The 25,807-nt window shown below is 57.5% G+C and overlaps 2 protein-coding genes and 1 long non-coding RNA gene across 10 annotated transcripts in view; 2 read left to right on the top strand and 1 right to left on the bottom strand.

Annotated features, from left to right (window-relative positions):
- UROS (uroporphyrinogen III synthase) overlaps window positions 1–13,262 on the top strand; it is a 35,704-nt gene extending 22,442 nt beyond the window's left edge. For 6 of the 8 annotated variants that reach the window (XM_025467604.3, XM_025467608.3, XM_025467609.3 and 3 more), the window contains 4 exons: window positions 3,204–3,284; window positions 4,237–4,322; window positions 5,234–5,332; window positions 9,002–9,186. In XM_025467604.3, coding sequence (XP_025323389.1) covers window positions 3,204–3,284; window positions 4,237–4,322; window positions 5,234–5,332; window positions 9,002–9,136 — 401 coding nt within the window. In that variant the 3' untranslated portion in view covers window positions 9,137–9,186. Of the gene's footprint in view, window positions 1–3,203; window positions 3,285–4,236; window positions 4,323–5,233; window positions 5,333–7,449; window positions 7,659–9,001; window positions 9,187–11,433 lie in introns of those variants that run through there. The other 2 variants (XM_049103576.1, XM_025467613.3) reach the window with 2 other exon arrangements.
- Window positions 816–12,662, bottom strand: LOC112672491 (uncharacterized). Its single transcript, XR_004809983.2, has 3 exons — window positions 12,523–12,662; window positions 11,617–11,785; window positions 816–1,277 (listed from the first exon to the last, which is right to left on the bottom strand). It is a non-coding gene; the product is annotated as an uncharacterized LOC112672491 (long non-coding RNA).
- Window positions 13,263–17,262: 4,000 nt separating the features above from the next.
- On the top strand, window positions 17,263–25,043 carry MMP21 (matrix metallopeptidase 21). Its single transcript, XM_035707832.2, has 7 exons — window positions 17,263–17,424; window positions 18,252–18,735; window positions 19,334–19,473; window positions 19,726–19,867; window positions 21,202–21,459; window positions 23,701–23,873; window positions 24,131–25,043. The coding sequence occupies exons 1-7, from the start codon at window positions 17,263–17,265 to the stop codon at window positions 24,428–24,430; spliced, it is 1,659 nt and encodes a 552-aa protein (XP_035563725.1). The 3' UTR covers window positions 24,431–25,043.
- Window positions 25,044–25,807: the final 764 nt, after the last annotated feature.

Raw genomic sequence — 25,807 nt, 5'->3', positions numbered from 1 at the left:
ACAGGATTGTTTTGAGGGTCACCGAGCCTCACCTCTTCTGGGACGAGAAGAATGTCATGTGATTGGGTTTTTCCCCAGCAGTTCATGGTGTGGGATGCATATGTTCCAGAATGATCCAACTCCAGGCTATTTCTAATGTTTTCAGGGGGTAATGGTCACCAGTAAACAGGAACAAAGCCCTTCTGTTTGAATGTAGAAATCACTGTAAACTGTAGAACGTGGCACTCCCTGGGGGATTAGGTGCCTTCGTTTACGAAGACTAATGACTGGTTCCGTGGGCAGGATGTCAATTAGCTCCTTACTGGAATGGGTGGCTGCAGCCTGTTTCTGGGGCAGATGACCTGGCTGTACTCCCCACGGACGCACTAGTTCTAGAACGAGATGGAAGGAAATTGAGTCCTTCCTCACTATCAGGTGCAGAGCCATCAGGCCGGTGTGCTCCTTGCCCCGCATACGCAAGGCAGGGAGGATCCGGGTCACTCCTGAGATGTCACACTGGTGTTTTAATGAACCGACTCAAGGCTTGGAGGGGAGATAAGCACAGGCTGTGCCTTATCTCGGCGAAGACTGGGCTGCGTTCTTTGCAAAGCCTTTGTTACTTCTTCCAACTTATTACCAACACACCTATGTGTCCTGATAAATCTTTGTCAATTAGAATATCCAAATGAGGATTCTCCTTGGCTGCCAATAAGGACGCTCGCTCACCTTGGTTTTACCAGGGCATTAATGACTTTCTCCCCCAGCAAGCTCTGAAACTGGATTTTAAAAGCTAAGAATCTACTTCCAGTGTTTGGAGGAAACAGGACAATTCACAGTTACTGCTCATTTCTTTTACTTAACGCTTTTTTATTATTATTATTAAAACTATGTGATAGATTTTTTTGGCGAGCACTTAAAACTATTAACTCATTTAATCTGATGGCTCATTGCTCTGATAGAAAACTCTCCCCTCCCAGGAGGTCTCCTCTAATGGAAAAGAAAGCAGCAAATAAATGGTAAAAGGGGGAATTACAACATCCTGCAAGAGGGGGTCAGCCTGAGTCAGATGGGGGAGTGCGTTTATTTGAAATGTCCCCCGGATTGGGGGCTGCCGACGGGCCACCCCTGCAGCTCAGCTCTTGCTCCCCTTGCCATCAGCCCCACTGTCTGGATTCTCAACCATGAGAATCTCAGCCTGCCCAGCCTGCTCCTCACAGCCCCGCCTGGGAGGCCGAAATCAGCCTGACAGCTGCTGGAGCTTTCCAACCACGCACGTGTCCTCCAGTGAAATGGCATTTCTAAAAAAAAAAAAAAATCAGCCTTGTTACCTTAATTGCTACTGTGACTACTTACGGAGTCCCCCAGCCCCCTGCACAACCCTCTCCTGGGACTTTCAGCACCCTTGCTGGCCTCAGCCCCCACAGCCCCCCCCCCCCCCAGGCCTCCTTCCTATTAAAGGAATGGGCAGCCTCTGAGCCCCGTGAGTCACCATTCTGGGTCTTCTCTGTCAGGTGAGACCCCTGCCAGGCCCCCATCTCTCCCTGTCATTCCGGGAAACCTCTCACACCTCTGCGGAATCAGCCAGCTTTAGCATTGACCTATTTAGCGTTGGCCTAATGGGGTTAAAAATCTGCAGGCAGCAAACTTATCCCCCAAAAAGAATGGGTTGCCTCTGACTTCTTGAAGGGGGTTAGGTCCCAGGAAGCACAGCTGTGGTAGATCTCCACTCTGCAGAAGAGGATCCTGCTGCGACATTTTCACATTTTCCTCCCTTTGCTGATAGTGTGGAGGGTTTCCATGAAGTCAGCATGCGTGGCCTGGCTCTCCAGGGAGCAGTGCGGTGAGAAAAGACAGTCCTCTGTCCTGTGCCAGGACATGCGTGCTAAGCTCCCGTCCCCCGAGTTAGTGGCCAGCAATCCGAGAATAAGCATGAGCAGCTCAGTGCTGTGCTAGACCTTCAGAAAGGTGCTTCAAAGGGCAGATTCTAGAATCTTCCGAAGGTCCCTTGCACACCCCGAGGGCTGGGCTTGCTGCAAAGGCAGGCCCTTGGTTTTCCTGATGGATTCTCGACGCTGCCCCGGAGCAGGGTCTGTGGGAGCAGCTTTGGCCCCTAGAATCCTGCACACCCCAGCACCCCCCCACCCCCCCACCCCCCCCACACACACGGGAGGGATGCCTGGGCTCTGGTTAAGAAAACAGTGCCTAAACATGGCGTTGAAAATATGTTTCCAAGGATGGTGTCTACATCGCATGAAACATTTCCTCCCGCTGGAAAAGAGAAATCAGTGGGCATCTAGTTTGCATTTGAGTTTTTCCCAGTCCCTGGTGTCCTTCTACGTCTATGCTGATGGTTACAGAGCAGCTTAAAGAACACATTCACCAGTGCATAGTTACTGAGTAACCTGGAGAAAAGAAGTCTCCAGTTGTTCCTGTGGGTGGGCTGGGCCTTGGGGGAGATGGTGCCAGACGAGAAGAGCTTCGTTCCTTCTTCTGCCTGCGGTCCCCAAAGAGGTGTTCAGAGATCTCAGGGATAGAGAAAAAAGCCTCCGTGCATGAGCAAAGCCATTACACCTTCTTCCAACTGATGGACGAATGCCCGGGGGGGGGGTCTATCAAAATATTCACTTTGGGGAGGATTCGGACATGAGCCCCATCGGTTTTGTTGCATGGTACTGTCTCGGGTCAGCGTTCGGACTGCATGCCATCTTCATTCTGCAGAGAGCTTGGAGCTGAGCACACCCCCAGGTCTTCCGAGAGTGGAGATGGGGAGTGGGGTGAGAGGCAGGGCTGTTCCCAGCAGGCTGGGCCCCTACACGGCCACCCATCTGCCCCTCGGGCACTTGGCCGGGTGGCCGCTGTCCTGACGGGGACAGTAGACGCGCAGCTCGTCCCTGGGGTGGGTGGCTGCAGGGCCACGCGGGGCTGCCGTTTCCCTGCCGCGTCATGAGCGAGCCTGGCTCCAGCCAGCTCTCTGAAGTGCAGAGCCCCGTGCCCGCTCGTGTGGACCAGAGGGGCTGGAGGGGCCTGGGGGACAGCAGCCCCTGGCTTGCGGGGACGCCCGTTTTCTGAGCACCTTGCCTCAATGCCCTGTGATCCTTGTCCTGCAAGGTCAGCGCTTCCCTCCAACCCACCGACACTGGCGGCCCAGAGCTGCTCCACCCTGCGCCCTGGCACACGCACCCCTTTCTTGAAAGCGTTGACAAAGTCGGGTTATTTATCTGCAGGGGAGTCACCAGCATTGCCTCTTCTGTTTCCCTGTGGAACCGTCAAAGGAGAAATCCTGCCCCAGATGCTCAAGGACAGAGGTGAGGACAGTGCACTGGCTCGTGGGCACTGCTTCCCCATCCGTCTCCCTCCCCCCCTCCAGGTTTGGGGTCAGCCGTGCGGAGTCCCGGGGGGAAGGCGGGTCACCCCTCATGGTCGCATTTGGTGTGGGGTGCAGCCTGCTGTCCTTCCCGTAGCCCTGCGCCCACAGGGTGTCACTGAGCCTTCGCCAAGAGTACAGGGGTGCTGCTGTGGAGGGACCCGGGGCCGGTCCCCGTGCAGAGGAAAGTCTCTGGATGGAGCCGGTGTCCAGGGCAGGCAGGGTCCCGCAGCTCAGCCACTGCCCCAGATGCCGGAGGGGCCACCCGCACACTGTCTCCTGTCACCCTCCCGTGGTGGTCTGGGAGCAGGGGTCGCCGGCAGGTGGGAGTACGAGCTTCAGGGTGAGACAGAGCCAGGCTGGAAATCTCCGTCTGCTGTTCAGCTGCGTGAGCGAGGGCAAGTCACACCTGCTGTACATGCCTGTCTCGTTGCCTGTGACATGGCTCTAACCACAGAAGCCGCCCCACGGGCTGTCCTGAGAGTGTGGAGCACGGGTCTAGCTCCCCCAGGGCAGGAAACCCAGGGCCCCGCAGCTGCTGTGTTCTCAGACCCTCTGTCCTGAATGAAGGCCGTCACCCAGGACGACCTCAGACCCCGGAACTTTGCCCCCTGTATTAAAGCGGAGACTGTCTCCCCCGTGTTACCGTCGGTCTCCCACGCGCTACCAGGAATAATAGCAGAGGACAGGAGGCCGTAAGCTGAGGATCCCCGGCTACAGAGAGCCAGCCGGGCCGGCGTGCACTGTCTGCGCCTCAGCTCCCGGCAGCCTGTTCGGGGGCGTTGGCATGTCTGGCTTGTGGCGCTGGCCTGTCCGCACGAACTGCCCTGCAGCGCGGAGACCCCCTGCTCCCGGTGTGATAAAGCCTGCCTCTTGCTTTTGATTGTGTCCAGGGATTCCCATGGAAAGCATCACTGTCTATCAGAAGGTCCCACACCCGGGAATCCAAGTGAACCTCAACAGCTACTATGCTAAGCAGGTGCGTGGTGCTTCCAGGGAGAGCTCAGCAGGGCGGGCACCCGAGTGGCGGGGGCCTGGGGACGAGAGGCCCAAGCCTCTGTGCCTGTGCACCGTCCCCGGCTGTGTGACTTGCCGAGGCTCCATCTCTGGATCTGTGACATGGGGGTAGACCTCTCTCGTAGGGTTTGTGTAAGGATGAAAGGAGATGATAGGCACAAAGCCCTATGGATAGCACCCCAGACCTAGTAAGCTGGGCAGTGGGGGGCCGTGGTGCGACTGTCCTTCATCATGTGGGGCCCCGGTGGAGCTGTGGGGGGAAGGGCGGCTGGGCCCCTGTTGCGAGTCTGCATTGAATTCGGGAGGCCACAGGGACCTCTGGAGGCTTCAGGCAGGAGGATGGGTGGCGCCTGTGTGAATTAAGGTTTTCACATCTATTCAGAGAGAGACCTCCCATCCCCCTCCTAGGACAGGCTTCTGAGGACCTTGCTGGTTGGACGTCCCGTTATTTAGTGCAAACCAAAACAAAAAGGCCATGTGGCCAGTCTGCCTTCTGTTTCCTCAGAAAGGATGCAGAGTTGACGGGGAGCCGGCGTGGGCTGCTGCCCTATGGATCGATGCCACTTTGGCCACATTAGCTGGTGGCACTGTCCGCTCAGCTGGGCATGCGGGGCCGTGGGGCCCTGTCCTCTGGTCGGCAGAGGGATGAGGACAGCGCCCAGCCTCCCCAGTGGCACCCTGCTCTCTGAACGGTGCCTCACCTGAACTTGGCCTCGGCCTCTAGGGAGCAGAGAAGGCCACGTCCACCAGGAACCCTCCTGGGGCTCCAGGGCTCATGGTGCCCGGTGTGTGTGGGGGTGGGTGGGGGTGGATTGGGGAACAGTCTCTCCCCTGGGCCTGTGGCCACAGATGCATCTTACTCTCTCCCTGCAGGGCATCCCGGCCAGCATCACATTTTTCAGTCCCTCTGGCCTTGCGTACAGCCTCAAGCATATTCAAGAGTTATCTGGTGACAACATTGATCGAATTAAGGTGAGGTATTCAGTGGGCTTTTGGTCTCTTCAGATTTTTAGAAATTCTTACTGATTGTCCTAGCATTTCCAAGGAAAGTCAGAGCACTCCTGACCTAGCAGACACCCTGACGTCAGCTCTGTAGCATTGGGAAGGCTGGGGTCCAGGATTCTCGAGCGCCACTTCCCGGCTGCTGCGCTTGGGCAAGTTAATTAACCCCTCTGAGCCTGTTTCCTCACTTGTGACATGAGGACGAGTATCCGTCTGTGGCCTTCATAGACATGTGGTCACCCCTTATCTGCGGGGAGTACATTCCAAGACCCTCAGATGGACGTCTGAAACCGTGGCTACTACCCAGTCCTAATGCGGTTGTTTTTTCCTTCATGTACATCCCTAGGATAACCATTAGGCACAGCAGGAGGTTAATAACAATAACTAGTAACAAAGCAGTTGTAACAACGTCCCAGACTAACAGTTACGCGAACCCTCTCAAGAAATCTTAACAGCACTGCACTCACCCTGCTTTGTGGAGATGTGAGATGACGAGGAGCCTCTGTGATGAGATGAGGGGAAGTGAGTGATGTAGGCATGTGACGCAGCGTGAGGCTGCTACTGACCTGCTGCCCATACGTGAGGAGGAGGAGGAGGGTCATCTGCTTCCAGACTGTGGTTGACCGCGGGAAACTGAATCCGCGGACTGTGCAACCGCGAATAAGGGGGTGCTCCTGCGCAAGAAGCCGTGGATGGCGGTGGGCGGGGGGCTGCTGTGGACGGTCTTCTCTGATCGAGGAGTCTCCGGATTGGATGAGAATTCGGGTCAGTCCTTGGCTCAGAGCCTGGCACACGTGCCAGCATCCTTTCCCTGTTTTCCCATCTAAACATCTTGTAATTATCTATTCTAAAAGCCGTTCCCCTTTTTCATGTCTTTGAATTCAAAGGCTTGACATTCCCACTTGTTAGGGACTCCATTTCCTAGGAGTCCACAAGTAATGACAAGGCTTATGGGGCCTGTGATGGGCGGGCTCTTGAACTGGCTCCAGTGGGACCAAGGAGAGGGCGGAGGCGACCTGGGGGCCAGGACAGAGGCCGCCAGCACCGTGCCCATGCACATGGAGTGAGGACTCTTACCTTTTATTACAGGTGTGTCTCACTGCACACCTGCGGAGTCAGCACTGGTTCCCAGTTCTCCAGGTGGAGTACTGGGCTCAGAGAAGTTGTGTGTCTTGCCCTAGGTCACACAGGAGGAAGGGAGAGCCACAATCTGAACCCAGGAAGACAGATTCCACGTTGTTCGCCATGGTGATACATGAGCCATGGCCAGGTGACAGAGCATTTCCAGGCAGTATCTTGCAGAGTTCGCACACCAGTCCAGGGGTAGGACTCAAGCAAAATTGGGACTATTGTCCTTATTACAGTTGGAGAAACTGAGGCCCAGAGAGGTTAAATGACTTGCCAGAGTCATATGGTGAGTTCCTGGGAACCCCAGGATGGGCACGTAGGTTACTGGGGGAGAACAGAGCTAACTCTCAGGGTTGTAGGGATGAAGATGAGATCCTGAAGTGCTCGGGGTAGCAACTTTGGGGGTTGGGAGAAGGGGTGGTGCTGGGGCCGCTGCCTCACCTGGACACGGCAGCTGTGATGTGCCCGGCAGCCCGGTAACCCCGAGTCTACCCCCCATCTCTGCGGGTTTCCTACTCTGGGATCTCAGGACTGGCTTCCTTCGCTTACTGGAGTGTTTTCAAGGCTCACCCGTGCTGTGGCCTGTGTGAGGACTTGGCTCATTTTCACCGCCGTGGAATAGTCCATTCTGTGAATACATCACCGTCTCTATCTGTTCATCAGCTGATGGGCATTTGGGTCGTGTCCACTTTGGGGCTCTGAGCAGCAATGCTGAGGAGCCCCTGATGATAGTTTTTGTGTGGGCGCATGTTTTCATTTCTCTTGGGTATAACAAACCAAGGAGGCGGATTGCTGGCTTATGTGGTGCCTTGATGTTTAACTTTGGTAATTTTGAAGAATTACCAGACCGTCTTCCAGAGTGGCTGTGGCACTTGGCACTCCCACCAGCCAAGCCTGAGGGTTCTAGTTCCTCCACATCTTTACCAACACTTGTGATTTTTTTGTCTTCATGATCATAGTCGTTCCCGTGGCCATGAGGTCGTTGTGAGTTGGATGCCCCTAACGGCCGACGGCTCTGAGCATCTTTGCCTGTGCGTGTTGGGCGTTTCTGTATCTTCGTCCGAGAAGGGTCCGACCACATCCTTGCCGTGTGGCTTGTTGCTACTGGGTTTCAGAGTTCTTTGTTCTGGATACAAATTCCTCATCAAATGTACGATTTACAGAAATCTTCCCCATCCCGTGAGTTGTCTTTTCACGTCGGTGATGGCGTCCATAGAAGCATGACAGGTTTTCCATTTTGGTAAAGACCCACGTATCTACCTTTTCTTTTGCTATTTGTGCCGTGAGTGGTGGATCTCAGAAACCCACTGCCTAATCCGAGGGCGTGAAGACTCATCGCTCTGTTTCTTCTACGTTTATGGGCTTACCACCTACATTTAGGTCTGCGGTCTGCTGCGATGTCTGTGTGTGCTGTGAGGTATGGGCTCAGCTCCATCTTGTCTTCAGAGAGTTTCTGGAGGAATGGCTGCATTACAGGGGGGGTGGGGGGTCCTACAGGAGCTCAGGCCCCCGGTGGAGGTGCCAGCAGCCTCTGTCCTGTGGTTCTGACATGCCCCAGCGTGGGGGGCGTCAAGCTGCAGCGTCCTGAGTTGTTCCCTGCGCCACACCCACCCAGGGAGGGCAGGCGGAGGGGGTGCTGGGTAAGGGTGTGCTGCCATCCTCACACACCTACTCCCGAGCAGGGGTGTGTGCACCCCAGTGTTGGCATGGGGGCAGCGTGAGTGCTCGCCCTGCCAAGCAGATCTCCTTACTCACCCCCCTGCTCGCCCTGCCAAGCAGGGGTAACGGTACCCCTTTTACAGGTGAGGAAACAGGATCAGAGGGGCTAATGACACCTCACCAGGGCCCCAGGTGAGGCTCCACACGTGACCCAACAGACATGCGATGTTCTGAGAGAGGCATCCTGCTGACAAGGCTCGTGCCACTGGAGCAACAGTGCTCCCAGCAGCTCTGCAGGCCGCTGAGCATCTCTGTGCCAGGCCCCCAGCCAGGTGGTTGCTCACCTGGCCCCCATGTGACCCTCACAGGGGAAAACTAGTAAGCTTTGTTTTAGAGATGAAGGGACGGAGGCCCAGAGATGAAGGGTCACTTGCTAAGGCCACTACCCTGGGAGCTAGGATGTGACCCTGACCCTCTGGCTCCAGGGCCCGCTCTCTGTTGCTGCTGCGTTTCCTGGGGGTGGGGGTGCAGCCAAGGCCCCTGCCACGCCCAGAGCACCTTTCACACTTTGCTGCCTACTTGGCTTGCCACCCCACCCCCCGCCTGCCCTTCCCAGGGCAGAACCATGGGCCACTATGGCTGGTGGAGATGCAGCCAGGCCGGCGGGCAGGGGTGCTGGGGCCTGGCGCCCCTGCCCTGCACCCGAGCTGCAGGCTGGCGGGGAGGCTGTGATGAGCTCATGCGGGCAAAGGCATTTTGAGGGCATAGGAAGGGCGACCGCGCGTGCCAGGAGCTCCCACGCCAGCGGCCCGGCAGGTGCACTGACGCTCCCCTCTCCCCTCTCCCCTGCAGTTCGCCGCCATCGGCCCCAGCACGGCCCGCGCACTGGCCGCCCAGGGCCTGCCCGTGAGCTGCACGGCTGAGAGCCCCACGCCGCAGGGCCTGGCCACGGGCCTCCGCTTGGCACTGGAGGCCCCGCGCTGCTGAGTCCCCGCTGGCAGCGGGAAGAAAACCAAATAAACCGCCCTGGCTCCTCACGCTGAGTGTGTTGTCACTTGCTGTGTAGTGTTTTCTGTGCAAAGCTGCGTTTGCGGAGGAAATGGATGTGCCCACGTCCTGAGAAGCGCCAAACCTGATATGATAAAATCTGCTGCGTGGGAAGTAGTTGTATTCATGCTCCAAATAGGAGCTTCCAGGTCCTGCTTTGTGAGCTGTGGACAACTGCCATTCAAATAAGGAGAGCCCCTCCTTCCTTCCTTCAGAAAGAAAACACAGCCTCGGCCAGCCGGGGCGTCCAAGAGGCAGGAGGTTTGTTCACGGAGAAGGGGTTCATCTGCAGAGGGCGGGCCCTGCACACAGGCTCTGGAAATCTGGCCCCAAACTTTATTTCTGCTTTTACAGTCCTGGCCTGGAACTTGGGCTGGGTGGAATGAAAGCACCACCCAAAGTCCATCTTTCAGTCACGTGAGCTGGTGGCAGGAGAGGGGACTGTATCACCGGCACGAGCGGAATCCTGGGGTGGGGGGTTCCATTGAGCAATCCGTGGGTGCCAGGCCCTGCGCACAGGGCTCTGTCTCTCCGCCCCATCCCTCTTGACGCCCTGACTGCGATCCCCATGTCTCTGGGGAGGAAACAGACTCCGGGCTTTACGAAAGGCCTGGCTCGGGGTCCCACAGCGAGGGAGCCACCAGCCAGGACGCTCTCAAAGGGCCGAGGGAACAGAAGCACAGCGCAGAGGCCCAGACTGGTCGGGCGCCTAAGCCGCCTCCCCTCGAAGTGACCTCAGTAGAACAGTAAGAACCTGGCAAGAATTAGTGGTGTGACCTGAACAGAAACTGCGGGGACTGTGATGGCCCCGAATCTTGGTCTGTGGTCACGCTTCTGCATATGGGTCAGAATCTCTCCCGCCACTTCCTTCTGATCTAAAAGTCAAGTCTGGATTGATGAGTTGAGTTTCAAACCCCTGCCGTTCCCAAGGAGCCTTTTTCTGCTGGAGCCACCTTGCCTGATCCTGGGGAAGAGGCTGGCCCCAAGCAGCACACACTGAGGCAGGCAGTGCCCTCCCCCAGGGCCCCCACGGCCAAGGAGCCCAGAGGCCAGGCCCCGGTGTGCCCCCTGGGGGCCACTCTGCTGCACCCATGCAAACACCCGCAGCCGCCCAGAAGCTGTGCCAGCCCCGCCAAGGTGGCTGGAGCCGGGTCTCAAGGCCGGCCTCAGGACCGAATGTCGCCACCTGGACCACAGAGGGCTAACCTAGCCTTAACTTCCTCAGGCTGCCGCGTAAGGAGCACGCCAGCTGTGCCACCCTGGGCTGTCGTGTGGGGCTGGCAGCTCCTGGGCTGGGCGGGGCGGTCCCCTGACCATGCGCCTGCAGGTCAGAGCTGGGCCGGATTGCTACAGATTAAACCACGAAACTACCGCACTGCCTCTGACCCGCCTGCTGCCCGCTGTGCCGGGTGCACACGGCCCCGGGGGCCATCACCCCCCACACTCCTGTGAAGTGGCCACATACGAGCCCCCACTGAGGTACGTACGTGGGAGGAGAGGAAGCAGCCCTTCCCCAGCGGCCCAAAGCAGCCTGGGCTTCTTTGTTGGGGACAGGGAGCAAGTGACGGGTCCTGAGGGTTCAGGAAGCCCAGGAGGAGGGGTTGGGGTTAAACTCAACAGTCCCGGTTTCTCTGTCACCCAGAGTCACTCCTGTCTTCTGAGTTGCCATGTCCCCATCTGTCAAGAGGGTTTGAGCTACCATTTCCTGGGTGTGAGCCCTGCAACTCAGAAAACTACTTGTGGAACGCTCTGAAGCCCCCTCAAGCTCTGGATGGAGAGCTTATGCTGGTGGTTCATAGAGGGTCGCATAGTCTCAGCAAATAATGCTCAGCATTTATCCGCCACACCTGAGGTTAGAGGTCTATCTGGTGGGAAGTGCTGCTGGAATGCAAAGGCGTCCTGAGGCCCTGAGTCCTAAGTACCTGGCATCAGACTCAGCGCTCCTCCTGCCCTGAGGGGCTGCAGACACTTGGAAAGAACAGTCAGGAGGCCACTGGGGTCAGCATAGCAGCCTGTATTTCACACAACAGCACTGTGTCCGGGAGACACGGGGGAGGCCGTGTCTCCTCGGACGACAATTACCATAGCACAGTGGGGAGCTGGAGCAGAGTCTCAGGATGGCCTTCTTCCAAACCAAGTCACTTGCCTTTTGCGTCGATGTCATTGACTGTCCTATTTCCCTTCGGAGATTTTATAACAAGCATTAGATTTCTTTTCGTTTTTCTTTTCTCAACCAGGCTCCACGCCCAGCATGGAGCCCAACATGGGGCTTGAAGCCCTTGACCCTGAGATCAAGAGTCAGACACCTCACCGAATGAGCCACCCAGGCGCCCCAGATTTCTTTTTTTTTTTTTAAGCCCATTTCTTACAAGTGTCCAGAGGTTCTCAGCTGAGCAAATCACACCACCGGTCATACGTACCTCTCTGCCCACCAGCCGTTCCCCTTCACTGGAATATACTGAACACTTGGCAGCAGAGACGGAGGACGCAGCACATCAGCAACCACGCGATAATCAGTAAGAGGCAGCCAATGATAATCAAAATCTCCAGGTCGATGGCGATCATAATCTCAAAGCATGTCACACGCACCTGGGCGGAGGAGTGCAGGCAGGCAGTGAACGTGGCCCCCCTCCCCTCCCAGCCCCCTCAGCACGCTTCCTTCAGTGGGGGACCCGGGAACCCCCAAACCCCATCCCGTCTATGTGTAAAGCACGTTCCTGGGAAGGCCCAGGAGCCAAGGCTGGCAGTGGGGGCAAAGGGCTTCTCTGTGCATGAAAAGCAACTGAAATGCAAACTCCAGAGAAAAGGAAATGAGAAGAGGAAAGAGCGCGAAGAATCTTTTCCCCCTTTCACAGCAGCAGCAGCGGTGAGCGGCTCTAAGTCCCAGGCACACAGGCCGCCCTTGTGCAAGCAGCTTCCCAGACACCTGGGCCTCCTGAGATCCACGGTTTCCAGAGCCCGAACGGACCCCTCGCTGTGCATCAGGCTCTGCAATCCCCCGTGGGAATAATTGAGGGAAAGTCTTCTACAAAATGTCCTGCTGCATGGGGCTGAGAATGTGCAAACTCATCTCGTAAAGGACTAAATGACACGTACTTGAGGGGGAAAGACAGTTTTCAGTCCTCTCAGGACCCAGACACCTGGATCACGCCATCTCAGCAGATTCCGGAAGCCCCCAGCCAGAGGGTTCCCCAAGCTCAGAGAGGAGGCATGCCCTGCGCAGACCAGAACTGGCCCTATCCCCCCACCCCCCGTATTGTAGATCACACGCTTTTCGCTGCCATTTTTCCTCCTAAATTAACTGATTTCCGTAAAATCCAATTTACCTGCAGTACGAAATTTGGTTCATCAAACACTGGGAGCCTTGCAAAGCCAGTCAGTCTGCTCAGAGGCTTTGAAATAACCGGGGAGAGGAACAGTTGGAGAGAAGAGGGGACGATCCCCGAGTCCGGCTGCCCCCGGCCGCCTGAGGCCAAGCACACGACACAGGGACGAGGGACGACGCGAGGGAGGAAGGCCCTCCGTCATGAAGCCCTCACAGGTCCCACTGTCCTCTTCACGGGCGTCACCCACGTTTGAAGACCTGACCCTCAGGAGCACCGTCTTCGGCCAGAGTCGCGGATGGGACCGGCGCCGACTGCTCTTCCAGACCTAGCGGAACCCGGTCTGTGTGACATCAGCCGCCGGGCCCCGCGCCCACCAGAGTTCTCAATTCTTTCCGCGTCCGGAATGTTGGCCTCCCAGGAAGCAGAGCGCCTACCTGGGGTCTTGGGCGACTTTGTTCTCAATGTCGTACCGGGCAGGTTTCTGTTTCCCCAGGAGAAAACACTTAGGATTTATCTTCTCATCAAAACACAGTCAGAGGGATGCTTGGGGCGGGGGTGGGGTGGGGGGGGGGGTCAGTCGGTGAAGAGTCAGCCTTGGGCTCAGGTCAGGATCCCGAGGTCCTGGGATCGAGTCCTGCATCGGGCTCCCTGCTCTGCGGGGAGTCTCCCTCTTCCTCTGCCCCTCGCCCCTGCTTGTGCCCTCTCTCTCTCTCTCAAATAAATAAAATTTTAAAACACCACACCGTTTGAGATTGCAATTAAAAAAAAAAAAAAGAAACCCCAGTCGCACCTGGCTCTGTCCACACGGCGCGGCTCTATGTAGCCAGTTATTCAGATGTCTGTCCACGACGTATCGGGACGCTATGTTGGTAAGTACAGCTGACGAGCTGACGCACACGTACACTGACACGGGATCGACCGGTGTCAGCGTGACCTGTACATTTATACACATCACACCCGCTGACACGTGGCTCCGACACGTACGTACGCCAGGTGTGACTCGGCGCAGTGGGAAGACACCAGCGTGGGGCCCTGGTGGCGGCGGGCGTCTGGGCAGCGGTGCAGCCCGCCTGCCAAGCCGGCTCTGGCGACGAGGGCTGATCGCGCGGGAGTCCAGGTCCAGGCGCAGCGCAGGCCCCCCCGGCTCTGCGTGAACGTCACGAGCCACCGTCCTGCGGGAAGTCCTAGGTGCTGCACGCCGCTGGGTGCCCACCTCCCTCGCCTGGTTTCACAGTGAGTTCCCCGGATGGGCCTTCCACTCCGAGCCTGGCTTCGAAGATACTAGAGGACGAGGCCGGAGTCGAGAATGTGACCTCTGTCCGGGCACACGGGACCCGGCCAGAGGGCTGTCGCTCGGTGTTAGGGCGATGGTGGTACGCCCTGCGCGCCCCCCGACAGTCTACCGGGTCCAGACCCGCGCTAACACATTGCCGCACGGGATCGAGAGGGTGCGGCGGTGCGTGTGTGCACAGAGCGCAGAGTGAGGGGTGCCAGGGGAAGGGTGAGGGATCCACGCCCTGAGCCCCGGGTGCCCCCCTCCCCCACCATCCACAGCCCGTGTTCGGGGGACTAGGGGAGCACGTCCGTAGGAGGCAGGTGGGAGTGGGGGCCTGCGGACACAGCCGAGGCTGGGCGGCCCTCGGTCATCAGAACGGCCCTGCTGGGGAAGGTCATCGAGAAGCCGCGCCCACCGACTGACCCGGGAGCTGGACCCAGGCGGTCCTTGGATGTGGGCGCTGCTCTGCCTGCCCTTCCCGCTCCCAGAGGCTGTTCCAGGGACGTGGCCTCGACAGGTGACGTGGTGTTGAAAACACCTGCACAGAACGAAGCGACCCAAACAGTGACACTAATTCTGTGGAAGACACAACGGATAAAAGGGGCGCGTTAGGCCGAGAGCATCTCCGACGGGCGCACGGGACGCCCCCCGCAGCCCCGGGAAACAGCCAGGGAAGATAAAACACGATGAAATCCGAGAGGGAGACTGTCGGGGCGCCTGGGGGGCTCAGCCGTTGAGCGCCGGCCTTGGGCCCAGGGCGTGATCCCGGGGTCCCGGGATCGAGTCCCACGTCGGGCTTCCTGCAGGGAACCTGCTTCTCCCTCTGCCTCTGCCCGTAGCCCCTGCTCCGGCTCTCTCTCCCTTTCTGCCTCTCTCTCTCAAATACAATATTTCTTAAAAAAAAAAAAAAGAGAGAGAGAGAGAGACTCGTAATCATAGGAAACAAACAGGGCCGCTGCAGTGGGGGAGATGGGGTAACGGGGTGAGGGCATGAAGGAGGGCACATGACGTCATGAGCACTGGGTGTTCTCTAAGACTGACGAGTCACCTCTACCTCTGAAACTAGTAATACACCAGACGTTAAGTGAATTTACATTTAAAAAAGACCCCCCCCCCCCCCAGGAAAACACACAGTTTATGTGACTCGGCCCAGGTAGGGCCTCTTGATAAACTTCCAAGATCCATCTGGCAGGCGGGTGCGGGGACCCGTTACCCCTGGACAGTCCTGGGAGGGTTTCGAGTACACAGGCCCCCCCACTCCATAGTCATGCCCCCCACACCCCCGCTCGCTCGTGTCCCCACCTGGTACGTGGCCGCCCCTGCCATCTGTGAGCCGACAGGAACCGAGCGGGGCTGTGCGGGTAGCCTGACAGGTGTCCCGGCTCCCCGTGGGCACAACCCCCTGATGTCACCGGGGCTGGCCTTGCCACGGCAGCACCGGTGTGAGGACAAGCACCTGCTCCAGGGCCCTCACTGGGAACGGGTCCCCCCGGAACAGCCTGGAACTGTGCCCTGCTCGGGAACCCCAATATCCTGGAGCCCCATGAGGGGTCTCAGGGTACAGGGCCGTCAGACCAACCTGGCACAGAAGGGCTGCTGGGGCCTGCAGGAGGGACTGCCCGGCCAGAGGGGGCCATCGGCACCTGCCTCTGGGCCGCACCCCCTTTTTATCGCTCTTCCATAGAGCAGCTGGGAAGATTCTTTTACGTCTCTGTATCTAAGTAATCTCTACACCCAACGTGGGGCTCACACAACCCTGAGATCGAGAGTCACCTGCTCCTCTGAGCCAGTCAGGCGCCCCAGGAGGATCCTTTATTTTTTATTTTTATTTTTTTTATTTTGAAATATTTTATTTACTTATTAATGAGAGACACAGAGACACAGGCAGAGGAAGAAGCAGGCTACATGCAGGAAGTCTGATGTGGGACTCGATCCTGGGACTCCAGGATCATGCCCCAGGCCAAAGACAGGTGCTAAACCATTGAGCCACCCAGGGATCCCCAGGAGGATCCTTTAAATAATGAATCCATAAAGTCACTCTCCTCAAAAAATCCCCATGAACTTAGGGTAGAATGCAAATTATCTGACCTCCGGGTCCATCACCTTCCCATCACCCTCTTTCCTATCCTCCCCTCCCCCTCCTTCCCCCTCTCCGACATCCACGGCACTGCCAGGTGTGGGGCCCGCCTCAGGGCCTTTGCACGTGTCCTTTCCTTTGCCCACACCACCCATGAATCCCCAATCACGGGTGACGGTATCCCTCGTACTTTTCTTCCATTGCTTCCATTTCACCTTTGCGAGAGGTGAACCTCTCGCAAATATTCACGGCCACCTGAATATTGACTGCCTGTCACTATTTGAATCTTTCATCATTGTTTTGTTTACTGTCCGCCTCCTCCACTTAAGGGCAAAGAATGAGTCCATCACGTTCAGTTCCCTACTCCCTGTCCCCAGGAGAACAAGGACTGTGCTGAATGAGCAGCTGAAGGACGGCGCCCCACACCCGCACCTGTGCTGCTGTCAGACCCGCGGCCTCGCACTCCCAGCTCTCCCCTGCAGCGGTGGTGCCTGGAGGGCCTTCCTCCCTTCCCTCAGGCTCCTGGACGTGACCAGTGACAAATTGCAGGCGGCTGAGCCTGGCCCCGCCTAGTCTTCTTCCCTGCCCCCCCCCCTCCTTTCCCAGAGACTCGTTCGTGCGGGGCGGTTCTAGAACTTCAGGGGACTCTAGTTGAACCTCATGGAAAACTCCTGGCCCGCAGACTAGGACAAGCCATTAGCTCGGATGATAAACGCCTACATTCAGGAACCCAGAAGGGTGCCCAGGACCGCCCACGGGGTTTTAGGTAACAGGATAGAGGACACGATGTCTATGAAGGTGGCCGGACACAAACACTGCCCGGGCACCTGCGAGCGCGTTCACCTGAGTGTCAGCACCTGAATCACTGGATTTCCTCCTTGATCCTCAGTACTTTTAAAATCCTTATTTTCCTAGATTATTCCTTTTATAAAAAGAAACAAAAACAAAAGATCAGAGAAAAAACCCCCGCACCCCAGCTAACCTAGGAAGAAAGTGGACGCAGGCTGCGAGCCCACTGCGGTCCGGGGGTAAGGGCGCAGGGTTGCTAGGGGCGAGGCTGGGGCCTTGGGCGGGGGGGGGGGGGGAGCCGCAGCCCCCCCACCCCGTCCCCCACCCCCAGCCCCCCCACCCCCGCCCCGGGGCACCTGCCGCCCGCGGCCCGTCGCCATAGGAATGGGACCCGCAGGCGGCGCCCGCTGGGGAGGCAATTGCCCGCGGGCCGCCAACATCGTCGCTCCAACAAGAAGGCGCCCCTGGGGGCTTCAAAGGGCCGCGCCCCGGACCGCCCGCGCCGGCGCACACTCGCCCGCGAGGCTCCCCGCGGCCGCCCATAAAGCCTCGGGCCGGGCCGGACGCAGCCGGGCGGGCGGGCCGAGCTCCCGGGGCCATGCCGGGCGCCCCCGCGGTCCTCCGCGCGCTGCTGCTCTGCGGGCTCGCCGCCCCCCCGCCCGCGCGGCCCGAGCCGCTCCTCCGCAGCCGCGACCGCCCCGACCTGGAGCCCGCGCCGCCCCGCCGGGCGCAGCCCATCGCCGACCTTCCCGCCGCGCAGGTAGGCGGCCCCGGGCCCGCAGGCGCGGCACAGTCAGACGGGGACGGGCACACGCAGGTGGGCACCGACACGGGAATGTGCGCACACAGACACGTGCGCACGCAGGGGGGCACCGACACCGGGACGTGCACACGCAGGTGGGCACCTACACGGGAATGTGCACACGCATACACGTGCCCAAGCAGGTGGGCACTGACACCGGGACGTGCACACGCAGGTGGGCACCGACACGGGAATGTGCACACGCAGACACGTGCGCACGCAGGGGGGCACCGACACCGGGACGTGCACACGCAGGTGGGCACCTACACGGGAATGTGCACACGCATACACGTGCCCAAGCAGGTGGGCACTGACACCGGGACGTGCACACGCAGGTGGGCACCGACACGGGAATGTGCGCACACAGACACGTGCACACGCAGGGGGGCACTGACACCGGGATGTACACACGCAGGTGGGCACCGACACGGGAATGTGCACACGCAGACACGTGCGCACGCAGGGGGGCACTGACACCGGGACGTGCACACGCAGGTGGGCACCGACACGGGAATGTGCACACGCAGGCACGGGCACACTCAGACACGTGCTCACGCAGGCACGTGCAGATGCAGACTCGCACACACGCAGGTGGTCACCTACACGGACACATGCGCACTTGCAGACACGTGCAGACGCGGACACGCGCACACGCAGGTGGGCACCTACACGCGAGCGCGCGCAGCCACAGGTGGGGCCTCCCGCAACCCGCCGGTACCCCGCACTGGAAAGGCCGCTCAGTCCGCGCCCCCGGCCCGCCGGCCGGTGCCTCCGTGTCTCCCCAGCGATTCCTGTCCAAGTACGGCTGGGCCGACGCGCCCCGCGGGCCCCGGGCCCCCCCCGCCGCCGCCGCCCTGGCCCAGGCCGTGCGCAGGTTCCAGAAGGTCAACGCGCTGCCGGCCAGCGGGCGCCTGGACGCGGCCACCCTGGCGGCCATGAACAGGCCGCGCTGCGGGGTCCCCGACACCCGGGCCCTGCCGCCCCCCGCCGCCCCGCCGCGCCCCAAGCGCTTCCTGCCGCCGCCGCCGCCGCCCGGGGCCCCGCCGCCTGAGGTCTCCGCGCCGCGCGGGGCGCCCCGGGCCTTCGCCAAGCGGACCCTGAGCTGGCGGCTGCTGCGGGAGGGCGCCAGCGGGCAGCTGGCCGAGGCCGAGCAGAGGCGCATCCTCAGGCTGGCCTTCAGGATGTGGAGCGAGGTGATGCCGCTGCACTTCCGCGAGGACCTGGCCGCCCCCGGGGCCGCCGTGGACATCAAGCTGGCCTTCGGGCGGGGTGAGAAGGCCCAAGACCCCAGGCCGCCGGGGAACCCCACTCGGGTCACCTGCACAGCCCCCTGGGGGGCCTGAGGGCGCCCGGGGCTGGGCCTACGGCAGCCCCTCCGCGGGAGCTGCTGTGCTAGGACTCCTGCCCCGCAGGCGCCCCCTGCCCCTCCGGGAGGTCGGGGTGCTGGCCGTCGGGGTGCTCCCAGCCGGGTGGGGCGGGGCGGGGCCAAGTCACTCCTCTGCGGCCCACCTGGGAGCTAGGGACGCTCGCCCGCCCTGCTGGTCTGGCTGGATTAGGGCCCTCCGGTGAGGCCCACACGGGCGCTGAGGACTACCCTGGGGGGCCTGGGACCCCTGGGCAGCACCTCCTTCGCTCCTGACCAGTCAGCTGGTAGGCTCCAGCTCAGACCTGCGTCCTCCCCTCCTCCCGAGGCCTTTGGACGGCCCCCCTCGTCCCCCCTCCCCCGGGCTCCCCCAGGCTGGCTGTGCAGCTCCGTCTTCCAAGACTTTAGGCGTGCCAGCACTCGGTGCACGAGCCAGGGCTTGCTTCCGCTCGTGGACCACCAGCGCCGGGCCGCGAACCGTCTGTGTCCCCCTCCCCCTGCCAGGCCGGCACCTGGGCTGTCCTCGGGTTTTTGATGGCAGCGGGCAGGAGTTTGCCCACGCCTGGCGCCTGGGCGACATCCACTTCGACGACGACGAACACTTCACGCCTCCCACCAGTGACGCGGGCATCAGCCTCCTCAAAGTACGTGGGTGCCAGCGGCTCGCCTGCCGTGAGCGGCAAAGGGCGGTGGGGCCGGGCTGGCGGCCGGAGCTGCTCCGGGGGGGCCGCAGCCTTCGCAGAAAGGCCCCGAGGCTCCCGGTCCCTCCCCGCCTCCGGGTCGAGGGCTGGCCCCCTGAAGCCCAGCCCTGCCCTGGAGTGGGGGTGGGGGTGGGGGGTCCACGAGACACTGAGACCCCCGGGTTGGCACTGCCCCGGCCGTGTGTTCCCTTCCAGGTGGCCGTCCACGAAATCGGCCACGTCCTCGGCCTGCCGCACACCTACAGGGCGGGATCCATAATGCAGCCCAACTACGTTCCGCAGGAGCCCGTCTTTGAGCTGGACTGGTCAGACAGAAAAGCAATTCAGAAGCTGTACGGTAAGATAGAATGTTCTGGGAGCTCCTCCACGGCTCACAGAGGACACACCATATTCTAGAGCGTTCCTGCCTGGGGGCCTGGCCCGGACAGCACAGCTCTGTGAGGCCGATTCTCTTCCCTAAAGGTGGTCTTGCCCCACCCGTAGCCGCGGGGTCCGAGCGAGCACGCCCACGGTGGTCCCTCATGTGACCTGGCTCCCGTGTGCTACCAGGAAGGAGCAGAACGTGGTGGTTTCCTAAAGAGCAGTGGGGTGGGCCCCAGGCGGTGGCACCTCCTGGGAGCTGCAGGCACCGGAGGCCCCTGGGAGAAGTTTCCTGCCTTCCTAAGGCAAAGGGCAGCAGAAACCTTGTCCGGATCAACTTCAGTCGGTTTTGAATTGTTCAGGCCAAAGTGTTAATGGCTTTTTTTTTTTATTTTAAGATTTTATTTATTTACTCATGAGAGACATAGAGAGAGAGGCAGAGACACAGGCAGAGGGAGAAGCAGGCTCCACGCAGGGAGCCCAAGGTGGGATTCGATCCTGGGACTCCAGGATCATGCCCTGGGCCAAAGGCAGCACTAAATCGCTGCGCCACCCGGGCTGCCTGATGGTTCATTATTTAATTGAAGTGATTCGTGACCTAGCATTGAGGCTGTAGGGAAAGCAAGCTCCCTTCCCCTTCTTACTCAAAACGGAGAGCACCCCCATTTCTGTTCCACGCAAACCATTCTATGCAAAGAAGCTCTCAGCATCATAAACTCCAGGATGCATTTATTTCCATCAGAGGAAGTCTTACTCTCGTCTGTGCCCAGAACCAAACTTCTTGCCTCTAATGAAGTCAGATGAGCCATCAAGAGGCATCAGCTAGGGGCGCCCGGGTGGCTCAGGGGGTGAGCATCTCCCTTTGGCTTAGGGCGTGACCTCAGGATCCTGGGATCGAGTCCCACATCGGGCTCCCTGCATGGAGCCTGCTTCTCCCTCTGCCTGTGCCTCTGCCTCTCTCGTGTCTCTCATAAATAAAATCTTTAAAAAGAAAAAGAGGCGTCAGCTATATTTAGGGTGATCACATAACCAGCATCCAAATCGAGACCCTTCAGAGAGTGACCCGGTGTCCTGGGTGCAGGTTAGCCAGAAGGGCCCGTGCGAGCTGCACTGCGGCAGCCAGCGGGCCCCCTCCAGCTCCTTCTGCTGGGCTGGGAAGGCCCACTGCCAATCTCGTGTGGCGTCGTGCTTTAGGACAGTTCAGTGGAAAACTCAATCTTCGAAGTTGTCTCTGTTCGAGTCACGCGTGAACGTAGCAGCTGTTGGTTTTTGCACCAGGTGACGAGTGGTTGGGCTTTTTTCTTTTTTCAGGTTCATGTGAAGGATCCTTCGATACCGCGTTTGACTGGATTCGCAAGGAGAGAAACCAACACGGGGCCGTGAGGATGAGATTTAGCACCTACTTTTTCCGCAACAGCTGGTACTGGCTTTATGAAAATCGAAACAACCGGACGCGCTACGGGGATCCTATCCAAATCCTCAGTGGCTGGCACGGGATCCCAACACAACACATCGACGCTTTTGTCCACCTCTGGACGTGGAGAAGAGACGAACGTTATTTTTTTAAAGGTAGAGGTTCTTATGGACAGCTCTATTTCTTTATTATAGAACAAATGTTTGAGCCCCATCCCAGGGAAGCTTATTCTCATGCCCTTGCAGTTACGCACCCCTTTGTTCCATCAGACTGTGAGCTCTGTGAGCACAGGGACCGTGTCGTATCCCCTGATCTCTGTAAGAAGGCCCTGAATGCCTCACATTCACAACTGAACGAATGAATGGGTGGTGAACCAACTGTGCCAGGCCCTGAGGTGGTTGCCGAAGACCCGTAAGGATGGGCCCTCCCTTCAGAGGTTTTAACTAGTTCTGGAAAGAAAAGACCTTAGAAGCCGACTGCTAGAGTTACGTGGTGCAAGGGAGGGGGAGCGGACAAGGTGACCACTGCCGCCTGGAACCAGATGCTGGAGTCACCTTGGAGGATGCGCAGGTCCCTGGGTGCCCAGAAAGGGACACCAGGAATAGTGAGATGGGGGAGGTGCAGGTGAGGGGCAGGGGGTGGGCTTCAGAGTGAGCGAGGATGAAGACGCAGATCCAAGGGACAGCTGAGCCTGTGAAGGTGCGACAGGGTCACATAGGGTGAGATTAGTTTGGAAAGTCAGGGTCAGCCTGGGCATCGAGAGCCTCCCTGCTCAGGGCCTGGACTTCACCCAGTGGGCACTGAGGAATCTGTGCAGTTTCCCAGCAGGAAGGATCAGTGTTTTGCTGGAAGGTGGAAACTGGGGTGGGGGTCCTGGGCAGGGGGGACACACAGAGCAGGCAGGCCAAGGCTCCCTTGCTGCTGCTTCCCCTCACTCACAGGGCGCCATGCCCAGAGCCTGTCTGTGTCCCCGTCATCGAGGCTGGCCGCCCTGGCAAACCAGATATCTAACCACAAACAAGATTCTGTGGTTGCTACTTTCTCTTCCCCTTCCCCAAACTTACGCCCTAGAGGTAAGCCGTGTCCTCTCTGCCTGACTCCCGGTAATACGACCCTATTGCCTTAAATCGCGCTGGACTCAGTGAGGCAAGAGCCCAACCGAAAGGATGCTTCATGCGGATTTGCTGTAAGAAACCAGCGTATGAATTTGGCCTTAATTGTCCTCACATCACACAAAGGAAGAATTCTTTTAGTTCAGTGACATCAAGAAATTGCCCAGGGTGGACCGTCCTAGTTCGTCTTCCAGAGTTGGAAGCACAGCTTGCAGGGACGTAAGAGGTCCTGGACTAGAATTTATATTGGCGACACTCGGGGACTCTCAATTATAGAATTAGGTCATCGGGGGGATTGCTACCATTCAGCTGGATTTTATTCTTGGATCTTTAAAAACATCTTATTAAAGGGAACTTGCTGTGAATACTTTAAATTCAAAAAAGTATTCCAGTTTGAATGGCACCCTCGGCGGGACACACATCACTGTTCTTTCTCGATGGCGAACCTTCCCGGGTGGGGTAGGGTGGGGGTGAGGGAGGGAGAGGGAGGCCTCATGTGGTTCGTTGCTAAGGAATGTAACTGGCTGTGATGTGGTGTAAGTTGTGAACACAAAAATATCTAACTCTGTAGACTTGCTCTAATTTATGCTGACAGTGTGCCAATATTCAGGATTAGGGACTAATAAGGAGAGCTTAGAATCCTGTGCTGTTTCAGAGCATGGAATTAGCATGTGGGGCTTGAAAAGAAACAGAGCCAAATGACAAGCCGGGACTTTGGGACAGTGGGTGGAGCGGCGTGGCTGGAGTGCGGGAGGCCCAGGCTGCCAACCTGGATTCCCTTACCGCTTCAGCTCTCTCCTCCAGTTCCCTCACTGGTACCATGGGCTTGAACTACCGGATTCTAAAACACTGAAAGAAAGCAAAACCCCATCAGAAGCATTATGGTTGTCTTCTGTAAAAAGAGGGCTTATGTTGACGGTAGGAAAAGGATTCAGGACGACCCATGGGTCTCTAACGTGTAAAAGGAAAATCTTGAGACTATGTAGGAAGATGAAAAAGAGTAAGATGCTTATGTGAAAAAGACCACATTTTTGTCCTTTTGTTGTTGCTTTTGATGAGCGCTCGGGGGCTGGAGTGCCGTGCAAAAGGCAACCGACATTTTTAACAGCAGCAGTGATTACTGGAATCTAGTAGTTCAAGACCTGGGGAATCATTCATCGCAACGGAGGCTTCCCTTAGCCGCTGGGGTCATGGTTGACTGAGACCTGTGTTGAAAGCAGTCCCTCTTCATCGTTGGCTGTAATTAAATGGTAATTTAGCATTTTTTTTTTTTTTATTGGTCAGGAAATCAATACTGGAGATACGACAGTGACAAGGATCAGGCCTACACAGAAGATGAACAAGGAAACATCTACCCCAAATTGATTTCAGAAGGATTTCCTGGCATCCCAAGTCCCCTGGACACTGCCTTTTATGACCGAAGAAAGCAGTTAATTTACTTCTTCAAAGAGTCCCTCGTAAGTAGGAGGTTTCCAGCCTGGTGTTGCTTCTGTGTCCCCTACTTAAAATTCAAGTTTTTAGTTCAGAGTTGTTCTCAATTGCCTCAGACCTCTCTGGCCACAGCAGATCCCATCATACAGAAAATGAAAGAACTTCAAGCCCAGAGAGTTTGGTGCCAAGCCACAGCTTTACTTATTACCTCATTCCTATAAATTAACTTAAAAATCAATAGTTTTCAGAAAAGCCAGTCTTACTTTCTCACTTGGCTTTACAGGTGTTTGCATTTGACGTCAATAGAAATCAAGTACTTGATTCTTATCCAATGAAGATCACTGAAGTGTTTCCGGGAATAGAGCCACAGAACCATCCCTTCAGGAATATAGACTCAGCCTATTACTCCTACGCACACAACTCCCTTTTCTTTTTCAAAGGCAGTGCATACTGGAAAGTAGTTAACGACAAAGACAAACAACAGCATTCTTGGCTTCCTTCAAACGGCTTATTTCCAAAGCAGTCAATCTCAGAGCGGTGGTTTGACATTTGTGACGTCCATGCCTCCACCCTGACTGTGTAATGAGAAAAATAGGCAAATGGACTCAAAGGATTTCTCTTCTGAGAGAAAGTCTGATTTCTTTTACAAAGAAAACAAACCAGATGTTTAGTAACCAAAGCAAGTAGGGCTAAAATGCGATGGAAAAAGCATTACTCAAACTTTTGAAATATTTGGTTTAAAAGTCAATTTCTCAGGCAAAAAAAAATTATTCAGGGAATGATTTTTAGCAATCTTTTAGGAAAGGTTTAAAAAAAAGAATCCTGAGGAATCCCTGTCTGTCCACCCCTACACCTGTTTCATGGGTGAATGGGGACGTAGCCACAGCCATAGGGTCCAGTCGTGGAAGGGAATGCAGCTCCCTGGAAGCATCGAGAACGTGGGGATTTGGTGGGAAAGGTCGGATTCCAGACTGACTACACCCAATTCCTGTCATGGCAATTTCTATTTTTCAAATACTTGACAGCGTACGGAAGGTTTTCTATGTATTTCTCTGAGCTTCACAGCTATTGAGTGTCAGGGCGCCTCTGTGCACGTTTCTAGTCAGGGAAACTCTGGTTCACGCTTGTGTCCTTCCCAGAGTCAGACCCAGTGGTTGCCGGTGACCATCGCCGCCTCGCTCCAGCCAGTCAGCGCCCTGGCACCTCCTCTCCATCCCTGGACCAAAAGTCACTTCAAGACAAGTCCTCTCGGTGATCAGGCCACAGGCGGCCCAGTTCTTGTCCAGTGAGCTAAGACACCAGCACTTCAAGAAGCACTAGTGTAAAATCTGCAGACTACAAAAACATTTTTAAAAAGACCTCTCCTTCCCCCGTAGGGATGTTCGTATTCTTGCTGACAAGGGAAGACAGCCAGAATTGGGATCTTCTTGCTTAAAAACAAGTATTCTTCTCGACTAAAAGGCTGTTCAGCCAAGGAGCGGCCAGAAAACAAGACCGGGAACACGACATCAGGCACCAGCCTACTTCAGAATGAGACCTCAGTGGAAGCGTGCAGGCTGAGCTAGTGGAGACAGCACCTGACCAAGGGGGAAGCGGAGTAACAGCTGTCCTGGCAGGAGACTTTGCAGACTCTGTGCATCTGCTTCATGACTTAGAACTCTAAATGCTTCAGTGATTTGTGAAAATGGATGCAAATCTGTCCCAAGGAAATGCAAACTAAGTAATGAGGGAGTGGACAGACGGCCAGGCGTAGCTCTGCCAAGCTAGGATTGGAGTCCCCTCACTGCCAAGGAAAACACCTGAAAGACTTGGCGCCTGAGAAAGCCAATCTGTAAAAATTCAGCTTAAAACAAGTTTATTCCAGACACTTTTCTGTAGAGTTCAGATTCCTCCGGAGAGGTGTGGCTGGTGAGCGGATGGGTTGCCGGCCAAAGTGCAGGATCGGCAGCCCAAGGGACCT

The sequence above is a fragment of the Canis lupus genome, chromosome 28 (genome assembly GCF_003254725.2).
Source record: "Canis lupus dingo isolate Sandy chromosome 28, ASM325472v2, whole genome shotgun sequence".
NCBI lineage: Eukaryota > Metazoa > Chordata > Mammalia > Carnivora > Canidae > Canis > Canis lupus.
Note: the sequence above shows the minus strand (reverse complement) of the source record. Positions and strands in the feature narration are given on the sequence as shown.

What these genes read in the sequence shown, in the direction of transcription:
- MMP21 (XM_035707832.2), top strand. Translation starts at nt 17,263, where the DNA reads ATGCCGGGCGCCCCCGCGGTCCTCCGCGCGCTGCTGCTCTGCGGGCTC. An exon ending in CCGACCTTCCCGCCGCGCAG is followed by an intron (nt 17,425 to 18,251) that starts GTAGGCGGCCCC and finishes GTGTCTCCCCAG; the next exon opens with CGATTCCTGTCCAAGTACGG. An exon ending in ACTTCTTCAAAGAGTCCCTC is followed by an intron (nt 23,874 to 24,130) that starts GTAAGTAGGAGG and finishes TTGGCTTTACAG; the next exon opens with GTGTTTGCATTTGACGTCAA.